The sequence below is a fragment of the Schistocerca gregaria genome, chromosome 1 (assembly GCF_023897955.1).
Source record: "Schistocerca gregaria isolate iqSchGreg1 chromosome 1, iqSchGreg1.2, whole genome shotgun sequence".
NCBI lineage: Eukaryota > Metazoa > Arthropoda > Insecta > Orthoptera > Acrididae > Schistocerca > Schistocerca gregaria.
The window spans coordinates 980,537,600-980,552,579 of NC_064920.1; the positions used below are offsets into that span (position 1 = coordinate 980,537,600).

At 40.0% G+C, this 14,980-nt stretch overlaps 1 protein-coding gene and 1 long non-coding RNA gene across 9 annotated transcripts in view; one reads left to right on the forward strand and one right to left on the reverse strand.

Moving 5' to 3' along the window:
* The window catches only part of LOC126277415 (zinc finger protein 583-like), a 92,945-nt gene extending 80,504 nt beyond the window's left edge, over nt 1–12,441 (forward strand). For 4 of the 6 annotated variants that reach the window (XM_049977358.1, XM_049977357.1, XM_049977359.1 and 1 more), the window contains 2 exons: nt 1,651–1,816; nt 12,014–12,441. In XM_049977358.1, coding sequence (XP_049833315.1) covers nt 1,651–1,816; nt 12,014–12,175 — 328 coding nt within the window. In that variant the 3' untranslated portion in view covers nt 12,176–12,441. The remainder of the gene's footprint in view (nt 1–1,650; nt 1,817–12,013) is intronic. The other 2 variants (XM_049977362.1, XM_049977361.1) reach the window with 1 other exon arrangement.
* LOC126277616 (uncharacterized) overlaps nt 1–14,980 on the reverse strand; it is a 52,858-nt gene that overhangs the window by 32,846 nt on the left and 5,032 nt on the right. The gene's annotated exons all lie outside the window — the stretch shown is intronic.

Here is a 14,980-nt window from a genome sequence, read left to right on the forward strand (position 1 = left end):
CCCTTACTGGATCTCGTGTTATCACCAAATCTACTGATGGTATATTAGTATTAGTTTCAACATTATCACATTTAAAGAACTGGGCAGTTATTCCACATTTTGTAAGTTTCATTGCGTTCCCTTTTTCAGTGTTTGTTCCTCTATTTCAGTAGATAGACTGACAACAATCATTTACAATTTGTACCACTGCTCAGTGTGGGATTGCAAAGCATATAATTTAAACCACCACACTGTATAACATTACCAGAGCAAATTAAACATTTTCAATCGATTGTTGCCGATATTCTAAAAATTTAATTGATATTCATAAAGTTTGATGTATTGTTATCTAATGAAGAATTGTTCTTGCAATGGAAATAATTTAGTATGACTTTCTTATGATGATACTTTATTGCAACCTTCAGTTTGATAAAAGTGTTAGAAATTTTTTAGTTGGAAGTAGGTAGGGCACTTAACTTTTTCTAGCAGTCCCGTCCTTTTATCATAATAAGCTGTCAGGTCTAAAACCCTCTTTTGTAAGGATGCTACACAGCCATTTGCCATTACAGATTCAGCCATATAGGAGGAGATTGTAGCAGGTGAATATGCTATTCAGCAGTTTCCCGTCTTCTACTTCTCTCCTATTCCACCTACCTCCCCCCCCCCCCCCCCTCCCCTCCTTCCTCAAACCTACCAACTACACCTAGCAGCCCTGTCCTGTGCCCCACCACATTCTTGTCTTGCATGCTCCCACAAGTAGCACTACATCCACCCTCACCCCTACCCTGTTATCCCCTCCCCTCCCCTCCCCTCTCCACCCCAGCCGCCTCCTGTCGCACTAGCAGATTGCTTTTTTCATCAGGTGCAGTTGCTCGCAGTCCTGCCTTGGTGGGCACAACAGTGGTTATGTGTATGTGTGGGAGTTGTGCTTGTGAGAATGTGTGTGTGTTTTATATGTTAGAAAAAGACCTTTTAGCCAAAGTTACACATTTATAGCAGTCTTTTTGTTGTGCCTGTCTGTGACTCAATATCTCCTCTATTTGGCGAGTAGCAATCTATTCTTTTCATAATGTTACCTTCATTGAATAAAACATGTGTATTATTTGACTAACTTACGAGAAGGAGATAATTTTACATCATTGTTTAAAAAAACCTTGTTTCTCAAATTAATCTTTCAAAATTTGTAGAATGTTTCCAGTAATGTATGTGCTAAGTCTTTCAATGGTAACATCAATGAGCATCATAGCATTAGGAGCTTACCAGGCTAATAGTCCATGGTCTGTTGGATCACAGCCCATCAGGCTGGTAAGCTCTTTGTGTGTCCTTTTCCAACTGGGTTGTATTATTCATGTTTACAGTTGCCCTGTTCTTGAGAGTTTTTGCAATTTTGTCAGTAGCAAAGTATCTTTTGTAGTAGTTGTAAAACTGACAAAGTACATAGAGGAAATCTTAAATTTTATTTCAGCTAGAATAACTTACAATACATTCTGATGCAATATGTATAAAGATTGTAGAAATAGGTTTTAAATGCTTTTGTGTGTCACTGATTGACATAAAATTTAATAAAATACTTGTAAAACTATGAGACTGAATAATACAGTGTTGTTTACTATATCCATGCTTCCAGTAATTTGTTGTACACTGTGTACATACATACATCTTTTTTTAAAGGGAGAGAAAGCATAAATCAGGTGGAACATCTTTAGAAATAAATGCACGTACTACTCCTAAGGGTGATAAAACTGGCTCCACAGTGCATTTAATTCAGCATGAAGTCACAACTACTGAGAAAAACGTTGTGAAACAACCTTTTGGAAATGCAGCAGTGATAATAAATGTAAGTGTGTAGATTTTTTTCCTTCACTTAGCCCCATCCTGTTATTAATCACTTTCAGCCCTCCACATTTAATTTGCTCTGGAGGCAAGCAAAGAACCAGGAAGCAGTTTTCTGTGAGACTCAACAGCAGCACACCCTGGCTTCATGTCTGTTTTTTGATGGCATCTTTGCAACATGAAAATATGGTGATAGAACTACTCTCTGTCATTAAACAGCTACGAGTGTTTTCCAACTGTAAATCACTTAGTCCTTTTGCATATCCTTGGTGACATTTTTGGGTATCATTCTCTTCTCACGGAGGCCTACATTCACACATGGCCAACCACTTAATAAAAATTCCTACTCATGCTCTTAAGTATATCTTATTTATTCAAATCAACTTACACACATTGCAATAATAATGTAAAAATTACAATAACTATTAAAAACTTATAAACTAAAGGAACAGATACCTCTTTGGCTGTTACACTTTTTTTTTATTGAACCATGGATGTTGCTGTTGGTGGGGAGGCTTGCATGCCTCAGCGATACAGATAATAGGTTCAACCATAGGCCAGATAAACGTGTGGTTCCTGAAGAGGCGAACAGCTTTCAAGTAGTTGCAGGGGCAACACTCTGGATGATTGACTGATCTGGCCTTGTAACATTAAGCAAAACAGCCTAGCAGTGCTGGTACTGCAAACGGCTGAAAGCAAGGGGAAACTAAAGCCATAATTTTTCCCGAGGTTACTGTATGGTTAAATGATGATGGCATCCTCTTGGGTAAAATATTTCATAGGTAAAATAGTCCCCCATTTGGCTCTCCATGCGGGGACTACTCAGGAGGACATCGTTATCAGCAGAAAGAAAACTGGCGTTCTACGGATTGGAGCGTGGAATGACAGGTCACTTAATCGAGCAGGTAGGTTAGAAAATTTAAAAATGGAAATGGATAGGTTATAGTTAGATACAGTGAGAATTAGTGCAGTTCAGTGGCAGAAGGATCAAGACTTCTGGTCAGGTGAATACAAGGTTATAAATACAAAATCAAATAGGGGTAATGCAGGAGTAGGTTTAAAAGTGAATAAAAAAAATAGGAGCATGGGTAAGCTACTACAAACAGCATAGTGAACACATTATTGTAGCCAAGATAGACACACAGCCCACACCTACCACAGTATTACAAGTTTATATCGCAACTAGCTCCGCAGATGATGAAGAGATTGAAGAAATGTATGGTGAGATAAAAGAAATAATTCAGGTAATGAAGGGAGATGAAAATTTAAATAATTATGGGGGACTGGAATTCGATAGTAGGAAAAGGAAGAGAAGGAAAAGTAGTATGTGAATACAGAATGGGAGTAAGGAATGTAAGTGGAAGCTACCTAGTAGAATTTTGCACAGAACATAACTTAATCATAGTGAACACCTGGTCTAAGAATCATGAAAGAAGGTTGTATACGTGGAAGAGGTCTGGAGACACTGGAAGGTTTCAGATAGATTATATAATGGTAAGACTGAGATTTAGGAACCAGGTTTTAAATTGTAAGACATTTCCAGGGGAGGATGTGGACTCTGACCACAGTCTATTGCTTATGAACTGCAGATTAAAACCGAAGAAACTGCAAAAATTTGGGAATTTTAAGAGATGAGACCTGGATAAACTGAAAGAACCTGACGTTAGAGAGTTTCAGAGAGAGCATTAGGGAACAATTGACAGGAATGGAGGAAAGAAATAGAGTAGAAGAAGAATGGGTAGCTTGGAGAGATGAAATGGTGAAGGCAGCAGAGGATCAAAGGAGAATGGTGGAAGAAATATATAGAGGATCTATACAAGAGCAATGTACTTGAGGGCATTATTATGGAAATGGAAGAGGACTTAGATGGAGATGAAATGGGAGATATAATACTGGGCGAAGAGTTTGACAGAGCACTGAAAGACCTAAGTCAAAACAAGGCCCCAGAAGTGGCAAACATTCCATTAGAACAACTGATAGTCTTGGGAGAGTTATCCCTGGCAAAACTCTACCATCTGGTGAGTAAGATTTATGAGACAGGCGAAATACTCTCAGATTTCTAGAATAATATAATAAGTCCAATCCCAAATAAAGCAGGTGTTGACAGATGTGAAAATTACCAAACTATAAGTTTAATAAGGCCACGGCTTAAAATACTAACACAAATTCTTTACAGACGAATGGACAGACTGGTAGATGCCGACCTCAAGGAAGATCAGATTGGATTCCATAGAAATGTTGAAACACGTGGGGCAATACTGACCCTACGAATTATCTTGGATGATAGATTAAGGAAAAGCAAACCTACATATCTAGCATTTGTAGACTTAGAGAAAGTTTTTGACAATGTTGACTGGAATACTCTCTTTCAAATTCTGAAGGTGGCAGGGAGCGAAAGGCTATTTACGATTTGTACAAAAACCAGATGGCAGTTGTAAGAGTTCAGGGGCACGAAAGGGAAGCAGTGGTTGTGATGGGAGTGAGACAGGCTTGTAGCCTGTCCCCAATGTTATTCAATCGGTATATTGAGCAAGCAGTAAAGGAAACAAAAGAAAAGTTCGGAGTAAGAATTAAAATCCATGGAGAAGAAATAAAAACTTTGAGTTTCACTGATGACATTGTAATTCTGTCAAAGACAGCAAAGGACTTGGAACAGCAGTTGAACGGAATGTCAGTGTTTTGAAAGGAGGATATAAGATGAACATCAACAAAAGCAAAACGAGGATAATGGAATGTAGTCGAATTAAGTCAGGTGATGCTGAGGGAATTAGATTAGGAAATAAGACACTTAAAGTAGTAAAGGAGTTTTGCTATTTGGGGACCAAAATAACTGATGATGGTCGAAGTAGAGAGGATATAAAATGTAGGCTGGCAATGGAAAGGAAAGCATTTCTAAAGAAGAGAAATTTGTTAACGTCGAGTATAGATTTAAGTGTCAGGAAGTCGTTTCTGAAAGTATTTGTATGGAGTGTAGCCATGTATGAAAGTGAAACATGGACGATAAATATTTTGGACAAGAAGAGAAAAGAAGCTTTTTAAATGTGGTGCTACAGAAGAATGCTGAAGATTAGATGGGTAGATCACATAACTAATGAAGTGGTATTGAATAGAATTGGGGAGAAGAGAAATTTGTGGCACAACTTGACAAGAAGAATGGATCGGTTGGTAGGACATGTTCTTAGGCATCAAGGGATCACCAGTTTAGTATTGGAGGGCAACGTGGAGGCTAAAAATTGTAGATTGCAGTATGTACTGGGAGATGAAGAAGCTTACAGAAGATAGAGTAGCATGGAGAGCTGCATCAAACCAGTCTCCGGACTGAAGACCACAACAACAACAACAACAACATCATGTCACTGTGGGCCAGCCATTCGTGGTGAGGTTGTGGATGTCTGTTAACGCACTCCTGAAGAATGTATTGGGGCAAACCACAGCCAGGTGACTGTTTGCTCTTCAGCTCCACATCTGTCACATTGGAGATATTTTGAAGCTCCCCACTGAGTTAGGCTCTTCTTTCAGATACGATGGTTGTGAAAATCCTATTGATTTTCCACCACTGTCTTCAAGGAAGAGAGAATCCTGATACGTTCAAAGTAAGATCTGTCATGAGATGGGAGTTCATGACATTATCATCTTGCCAACATGATGTTCAGTGATCATTCACATTGAGTTGGCTGGCGACTGTTACAGGAGGATTTCTTGACTTCAGTCTTAATTGCTGCCGTTTAAGGAAATCTGTACCAAAATGAATGAGAAGGGGTTGCCACTATATTTTTTCAATTGTGGTTTGAGGGCTGCCAGTTGTCTAGTTTGGGGAGGTGCGATCTTGCTTAGTAATAGTAACCACTGAATCAGAGTTGTTCTAATAGTTCCAATTGTGGCTTGCATTGCCTGGTTTAGCTGTGTATCGACAAGGTTGGCATGCACGTATTGAACTAGATAGAAGCCGAGTATGCTGCAGTTAAGTGTACAAGGGGTATTGTGCTAAGTCTTAAATTTTCAGCTTTAGCACACCATGATATATTGGTAGCTTGTGAATCAGGTTAGTTCTAGTTTTGATTTTTTGCTGCTAATTTTTCCAGGTGTTGTTTGAAGATGTGTTCTGTCAAGAGAGACACCAAGGTACGCAGGGTGTGGATTATGTTTCATTTTGACTCGACGATAGTGAACAACCAGAATTCTTTTGAGCTTCTGCATTGTTAAGATGAAGTGATGTTACTTCAGTTTTGTTTGGTTGCGGCTGGAGCCCCCACTTATTGAAATATTCCCAGATGATGTCATTGCATCTTCAGTTTCGGAAGAGTTTGAACTTTGGATACCAACAGCAAAATCATCCACATACATGAATCTCTGAAATGTTGTTGGTGGTATATCTGATACGTATATATTAAACATTACAGGAGCTTGTACAGATCCTTGTGGTAGGCTATTTTGTATGCTATGGAAAATACTTGACTTCCCATTGAAATGTACTTGGAAAAGTCTGTCATTGAACATCACGTTAAGTAGGAGCATTTGCAAGGAATAAGTAGAGTATTCTAGAGTATTAGTCCTTCTTCCAAAACTGTATCAAGGGCTGAACTTAATAAATGCAGCAAATGTTTTGAGTTGTTGGAATCCTCTGTCTATGTAGGTTGTGAGCAAGAGGATGAGACCGCAGTAGCTTCTTCCCAGCATAATGACAGCTTTCTGTATTGGTGTGCTATTGTTTACAATGTGTGTTAGACGTGCATAAAGTATTCTTTCAAGTATCTTGAAGCAGACACTTAAAAGTGCAATTGGTCTCTAACTTTCTGGCAAAGGCTTGTTTTTCCCTGGCTTTGGGATAGAAATAACTTTGCTTCTCTTGAAAGCTTTTGGTTTATTTATTTTTGTGGCTCACATGCTGTGTAAAAATACAGGTAAAGCTTTTGGTAACTTGCCTATTCACAGAATATCATAGCATAAATGTAAAAGCCATTGTTGCCTGTTTGGACCACTGAATTCAAGGTACATGTTGCCTAGTTCTGCAGCTTTTCTGCATTTTGTTAGGTTGATTGCAGTATTGAGCCCTTCTGTTGTGATATGGTAAATAATAGAAAAGGGCTGTTGGTAGCTTCTATGAAAGTCCCTAATTGCATACCTCACTTCTCTGTTTTCTGCCTTGACAATGATGGTCTTCAATAGATGAATTTTTTGCTGTGACTTCTGGCTCAGGGGAGTCAATAGAAACTGTGGATGTTTGTGTCCAGTTTCTAGTTTACATAATAAAGTCCATGTGCTTGGCTGTTGTATTTTAAAACTAGCCCTTTCAGTGTTCCTTTCCATCTAATTTTCCTTACTGCAAAACTAGAAACTGTACAAAAAAGCAGAAATTATATGAATAAACAGAATAGTGAATTTCCAGTGGAGTGTTTGTATCCCTCAAAGTAACCAAGAAATCTATGAAGTAGGATTAGCAAATCCAGTCATAAGATTTTTTTTAATAAAAAAAAAGGATCAGTTGTGGCCTCATTGAAACCCATTTTCAGGTGACATCAGGGACATGTTCAACCGATTGAATGTTTACTGGATGTAAACTCTTGGAAATGCAGAGTATGCAGCAGGAACCAATCTGATAGTTTTATTGTCAATGCTAAAAATAGGTATCTACCACTGGAAGAGTTACATGTAAGGAAGCCTTAGGTAGGACCAGGACCAGGAAATGTGCAGTATACTTTAGCCAAGATCTGGAAGCCTAAGAATGTGCAAAAGTTAGGAAAAAGAAAGACCTGATGCTAGGTAGTAGCCATGTGCAAGATGTAGGACCTCAGTTGCAGAGAAGCTTAGAGACAGCTTACCAGCCCACCAGCATTTTCAAATCAACTGTAGGTCTAAGAAAAGTGATATAGGAGTTAGGGCATTTATGTGTTTTCCAAAAGAGGACTATTTAGTGATAGTGCGGCAGAAAACAGTTTGGACAGGCATGGGGCATATGACATCAGTGGTGCCCTGGACAAGATACCTTCCCTGACTCGTGATACCAATGTAGACTTTCTTGAGCTGTTCTGGCATCTTGACCAGCCACACCTTCATGGAACAGTGAGGCAGATTAATGTGGGAGTAGAGATGGGACTGAAGGCTCTGGTATCAGTTGGCACTATTAGTAGATGTGGTTTCACAATGCATGGCTTACACCTTAGTAGGACTGGGAGGGAAGATTGGTACAGCTGATTCATGAAGGTGTAGGAGGTGGATCTCAGGCAACGCATAATCAAATAGCTGTTGTCATAGGTAGGAAAAGTAGGTCGTTTTTAGGATGAATCCAAACAACAAGTTCCCATGTCTAAAGAATATTTCCAGTAGTTTAAAAACCTGAAATAACTTCTCACAAGATAGAATCTATCACACGAAGTGACACACACTTTACATGTCATGAAGAAAAAGAAAGTATTGGAAAAAGTAACACAGGGCGCTTCATAGACTTAATAATCTTCCATCCAAACAATGTGACCAAAAAAAATAGAACACACCAATTTCAACTGAGTTCCAGTCTTTGAACTGCACAGTAATTTGTGTCACTGACCGCTGGTGTAGACACACAGAAAAACATTGTTCCGAAATGACTTGTACTTCAGGGCTGTTTCAAAGGGTGGAGGATCATGCACTTATATCAGAAAAAGAACACGGTTTAAATCAAGGCACGACTTTAGCACAATAAGTGAAGACAAACACTTTCAGATATCAGCTACTGAATTAACAAGGCTTGTTCCTGTATCAGTCATGCAGTGGTAACATTGCCACCGTTTTCAACAATTTAGAGAAGTTCTAGCTGAGGTGTCAGGCACAAAATAGTGTGTGGAGACATAAACACAAACATAAATATCTTGAATGAAACTAGTGGCACCCTCATATACTTCCTTCACAATTTTGGCACCATGCCACAAGGCTTACTGCAATCATTCTGTCAGTAATTGACCAAGTGGACAAAAAATGTGGTCAGGGAAAACTGTAAGATAGTTGTAAAGGATCTTGGACTATCACATCATTTCTGCCAAATAATAACAGTAAAATTGAAAGTAGAAAAAAATCCCTACACTACAGGCCGACAAAAGATATTTATCAGAAATCAAAATACAAAATGTTTCAAAACAACTAGCAAACCAAAATGGGGATTAAGCTTATAGGGAAACAAATGGAAATGTGAAATTCTCTAAATTCTCAACATTATTTAAATTGAAAAGGCATTTCCAAAAGTGTCTTCATCAGACAAAAAAGAGTTATAATGAGCCCAAGTCTTAAATTTATGCAATGGAGAATCCAGGGTGGAATAATGACAGTGTTATGAAAAGGATAGATTGGTACTCACCATACAGCAGATATGTTAAGTCACAGACAGGCATAACAAAAAGACTACTAAACACACAATCTTTCAGCCAGAAGGCGGTCTTCTGAGATAGATAGCCACTGTCTCTGGCTGTATCTGACACAACAGCCAGAGACAGTGGTCATGTGTGTGTGAACTGTGTTTGAGTGAATGTTTGTTGTGTGTATGTTGTCTATTTCAGAAAACGGCCTTCTGGCTGAAAGCTTATGCTTTTAGTAATCTTTTTGTTGCACCTGTCTGCAGCTCAGCATCTCCACTATATGGTGAGTAGCAATCTATCCTTTTCATAATATTTTCAGTCTTCAATTTCTATTATAAGCACAAAAATATTAATAAGAAGGTGCTGATTGCCACAAAAAGGTCATTTAATGACAAAATTTAATAAAATGCAGAGGAAAAAGGCAAAGCAGTGTGGAAAATCATAAAAATGAAATAGGGAGAGACAGACAAAGGCATAATGACTATGGGAATAACATAACAAATGATGCACACCACCTAGCAAACTGTGAATGAGTTTTACAATAAAAATTCCCAAAAGTCAATATAGCACCAGTAAATAAATATACACTATGTACAATGATCTAGTTACCAATCATAGAGCATAAAATCAGTAAAACTTTGTTGTTGTTGTGGTGGTCTTCAGCCCAGAGACTAGTTTCATGCAGCTCTCCATGCTACTCTATCCTGTGCAAGCCTCTTCATCTCTGAATAACTACTGCAACCTACATCCTTCTGAATCTGCTTACTGTGCAAAACTTTTAAAAATGGAGATAACTGTGGAAGCATTAAAAAGCATCACAAAGAAATGTTTATACAGAAGAAATTATCACAGTGACACAGATAAAGATATTATCCTTGTGGGAATTACAGTAATATGCGCAGGACTGCCTCAATAGAAATGCATCAGGTACAGCAAGTAAGTGTAAAAGCTATAATACAGTATAGTAATCCAGTAACATATAGGCTACAAAAGAATAGACATTTGGTGAAACCTTCTAATTACAATTTCTGTATTAGAGAGCTAAGAAAGAAAATAATTTTTAAAACTTGCATAAAGAGAAGATTGTGTCACTGAGTGAGCAGGTCAAGCAGCACACACAAGATACCAGATAAAATGGAAATCTGCCAACTTGTGAGATTCGTTTGATCCATAAAGAAAGATGATGCCGGAAGTCTCCATTTGCATAAACGCTGAATCAAAAGAAGAAAACTGCTACACTAGTTGTATTTTCTTGTTTGAACAGCACATTCCTAATATTTATTCCCACTCTCCACTGCTGTCAGATTTACATTTGCATGATTTGCGTGTTTTTTTTCTTTTAAACACCGTTAATTTAGTTTTCTTAAATACACTCCTGGAAATTGAAATAAGAACACCGTGAATTCATTGTCCCAGGAAGGGGAATCTTTATTGACACATTCCTGGGGTCAGATGCATCACATAATCACACTGACAGAACCACAGGCACATAGACACAGGCAACAGAGCATGCACAATGTCGGCACTAGTACAGTGTATATCCACCTTTCGCAGCAATGCAGGCTGCTATTCTCCCATGGAGACGATCGTAGAGATGCTGAATGTAGTCCTGTGGAACGGCTTGCCATGCCATTTCCACCTGGCGCCTCAGTTGGACCAGCGTTCGTGCTGGACGTGCAGACCGCGTGAGACGACGCTTCATCCAGTTCCAAACATGCTCAATGGGGGACAGATCCGGAGATCTTGCTGGCCAGGGTAGTTGACTTACACCTTCTAGAGCACGTTGGGTGGCACGGGATACATGCGGACATGCATTGTCCTGTTGGAACAGCAAGTTCCCTTGCCGGTCTAGGAATGGTAGAATGATGGGTTCGATGATGGTTTGGATGTACCGTGCACTATTCAGTGTCCCCTCGACGATCACCAAAGGTGTACGGCCAGTGTAGGAGATCGCTCCCCACACAATGATGCCGGGTGTTGGCCCTGTGTGCCTCGGTCATATGCAGTCCTGATTGTGGCGCTCACCTGCACGGCGCCAAACACGCATACGACCATCATTGGCACCAAGGCAGAAGCGACTCTCATCGCTGAAGACAACACGTCTCCATTCGTCCCTCCATTCACGCCTGTCACGACACCACTGGAGGCGGGCTGCACGATGTTGGGGCGTGAGCAGAAGACGGCCTAACGGTGTGCGGGACCGTAGCCCAGCTTCATGGAGACGGTTGCGAATGGTCCTCGCCGATACCCCAGGAGCAACAGTGTCTCTAATTTGCTGGGAAGTGGCGGTGCGGTTCCCTACGGCACTGCTTAGGATCCTACGGTCTTGGCGTGCATCCGTGCGTCGCTGCGGTCCGGTCCCAGGTCGACGGGCACGTGCATGTTCCGCCGACCACTGGCGACAACATCGATGTACTGTGGAGACCTCATGCCCCACGTGTTGAGCAATTCGGCGATATGTCCACCCAGCCTCCCGCATGCCCACTATACGTCCTTGCTCAAAGTCCGTCAACTGCACATACGGTTCACGTCCACGCTGTCGCGGCATGCTACCAGTGTTAAAGACTGCGATGGAGCTCTGTATGCCACGGCAAACTGGCTGACACTGACGGCGGTGGTGCAACACCGCGGTTCCTGGTGTGTCCGCTGTGCCGTGCGTGTGATCATTGCTTGTACACCCCTCTCGCAGTGTCCGGAACAAGTATGGTGGGCTGACACACCGGTGTCAGTGTGTTCTTTTTTCCATTTCCAGGAGTGTATTTAATTGTCAGGTGTTCGCAACCAGGAGGAGGAATTTCAACAAACATACTTACTGTTTATTACATTGTAGCATACTGCTTTAAAAGCCTGCAGAACCACCTTCATTTATGTTTCAGAATCCTAGCACTGGACAGACTGAAGGTGAAAAGGTGGCAGTGCACCTGCGGAACCATGGTTCAGAAAGTGTGCAAATCATTCCTGCACATGCATTCATTCAACAAACCAATGAGACAGCAACAGCTTTATTATATTTGACAGGAAGCTTTTCATCATACTAAAATCAAAGCACTGTGTGTACATTTTCAAGTGGTATAAATTTAAGTTTTCGTCGCTTTAGAAAGGAGACAGCAGATTCTGTTGAACTTTATGGTACATACAATCAGGCATTTTAAATGTACCAAAAGAAATTTGTTTGATCTGTGGTACAATTTTAAGAAAGCTATGTTAGTCCAATGAACTTTATTTTCTTTGCTCAGAGCTAAGTGAAGTGATGATGTATACATGTAGTTTACAAATAGTTATTTATTAAACTTTACATATTTGACTTGCTCTGTTTGAGATTATTTTTCAACTGCAATGTTTTTTGTTTTATTATTTATTCTTACAATCAAGGAGTGAATAACGAACTTAAAAATAAATTTGTTACAGCAAAGATAGAAGGATTTCAACAAAATTATGAAGTGTTAAGCTATTATTTAAAGTCACATATGATAATAAAGAAGTTAGCAAAACTTCTGGGGAAAAGGGAGTAAGGAAGGAAAACAAACCATATTCTTGAATCTAATATTATCACCACAAATTATAAATATGTTCATTTTGATACTTTTATTTATGTATCCATTAACTGCTTTTTTAAAATAATGGTATTTATTTGTGTTTTTTTAATCGGTGGAGGGGGGGAGGGGGATTTGTTATCATGTGACGATTTGATGCGGCCCACCACAGGTTTCTCTCTTGGGTCAACCTCCTCGTCTCAGAGTAGCACTTACATCCAACGTCTTCAATCATTTGTTGGATATATTCCAATTTCTGTCTCCCCATACAATTTGTAATCTCTACAGGTCCCTCAAGTACCATGGAAGTTACTTCTTTTGTCTTAATGCATGTCCTAGCATCCTGTCACTTTTTATTGTCAATGTTTTCCACATCTTCCTCTCCTCACCGATTTTGTGGAGAACCTCATTCCATATCTTAATCAGTCCACATAATTGTCAACATCTTTGTACAGCACAATCCAAATAGTTCCACTCTCTTATTTTAAAGTCTCCCCACTGTTCATGATTCACTTCCATCCCATGCTGTGTTTCAAATATTTATCCTCAGAAATTTCTCCCTTAAACTCAGGTAAGGCTAGTAACCTGCTTCCCCGATACTTTTAATATGATGCTGGCAACAATCAGAGCAAAATGCCTCGGACCTTTGGAGGTGACGGAGTCCCACCTCTAACTGACAAACCAGGGACTCCTAAGATAAGACTTGACAAACAAATGGTAATGAGATGGGGAGCTATTAATATAAATGGGGGCTACCCTGGGAAGAAGGTAGACCTGGCAGAGGCTGCAAATAAGATGGGGTTGGACGTTTTAGCTGTTAGTGACATTCGGGTAAGGGGTGAGAAAGAAGAGGAAGTGGGAGAATACAAGGTCTACCTGTCAGGAGTCAAAGCAGGAATAGCACAATGGGGTGTAGGGATTTACATCAGGAAAGAAATGGAACCCAGCGTAGTTGCAGTAAGGTATGTAAACGAACGACTGATGTGGATAGATTTGACAGTGTCTAGCAAGAAAATTAGGATTGTGTCAGTATATTCGCATTGTGAAGGGACAGATCAAGATAAGATGGATAGTTTTTATGAGGCACTCAGTGATGTAGTTGTTAGAGTAAAGGACAAGGACAGTGTTCTGCTCATGGGCGATTTTAATGCCAGGATTGGAAATCGAACAGAAGGGTATGAAAAGGTTATGGGTAAATTTGGAGAGGATATGGAGGCCAACAAAACATAAGAACATTCACCGGTATACTTGGGAAGGCAGGGGAACCAGATCTGGCATTGACTATATAACAACAGATCAGGAATTCAGGAAGGCTGTGAGGGACACACGTGTATTCAGGGGATTCTTTGATGACACTGATCATTATTTAATCTGCAGTGAAATTGGGATTGTGAGGCCGAAAGTGCAGGAGGTCAGGTCCATATGTAGGAGGATAAGAGTGGAGAAACTTCAGGATAAGGAAATCAGGCTCAAGTACATAACAGCGATCTCAGAAAGGTACCAGTTAGTTGAATGTAGTCAATTACAGTCATTGGAAAAGGAATGGACAAGGTACAGGGACACAGTACTAGAAGTGGCTAAACAATGTCTTGGAACAGTAGTGTGTAAAAGTAGGATGAAGCAAACAGCTTGGTGGAATGACACAGTCAAGGCAGCCTGTAAAAGGAAAAAGAAGGCGTATCAAAAATGGCTAAATACTAGAACTCAGGTAGACAGAAAAAGTTATGTTGAAGAAAGAAACAAAGCCAAACAGATAATTGCAGCATCCAAGAAGAAATCTTGGGAAGGCTTTGGGAACAAGTTGGAGACTTTAGGCCAAGCTGCTGGAAAACCATTCTAGAGTGTAATTAGCAGTCTTCGAAAGGGAGGTAAGAAGGAAATGACAAGTGTTTTGGACAGGTCAGGAAAACTGCTGGTGAATCCTGTGGATGCCTTGGGCAGATGGAGGGAATATTTTGAAGAGTTGCTCAATGTAGGTGAAAATACAATCAGTAATGTTTCAGATTTTGATATACAATGGGATAGGAATGATGATGGAAATGAATCACATTTGAGGAAGTGGAGAAAATGGTCAATAAACTGCAGTGCCAAAAAGCGGCTGGGGTGGTTGAAATTAAGTGAGAACTCATCAAATACAGTGGAATGTCAGGTCTTAAATGGCTGCACAGGATAATTGAAATGGCGTGGGAGTCGGGACAGGTTACATCAGACTGGACGAAAGCAGTAACCACGCGAATCTTTAAACATGGAAACAGAAAAAATTGTAACTACTACAGGGGTATCTCTTTAATCAGTATTGTGGGTAAAATC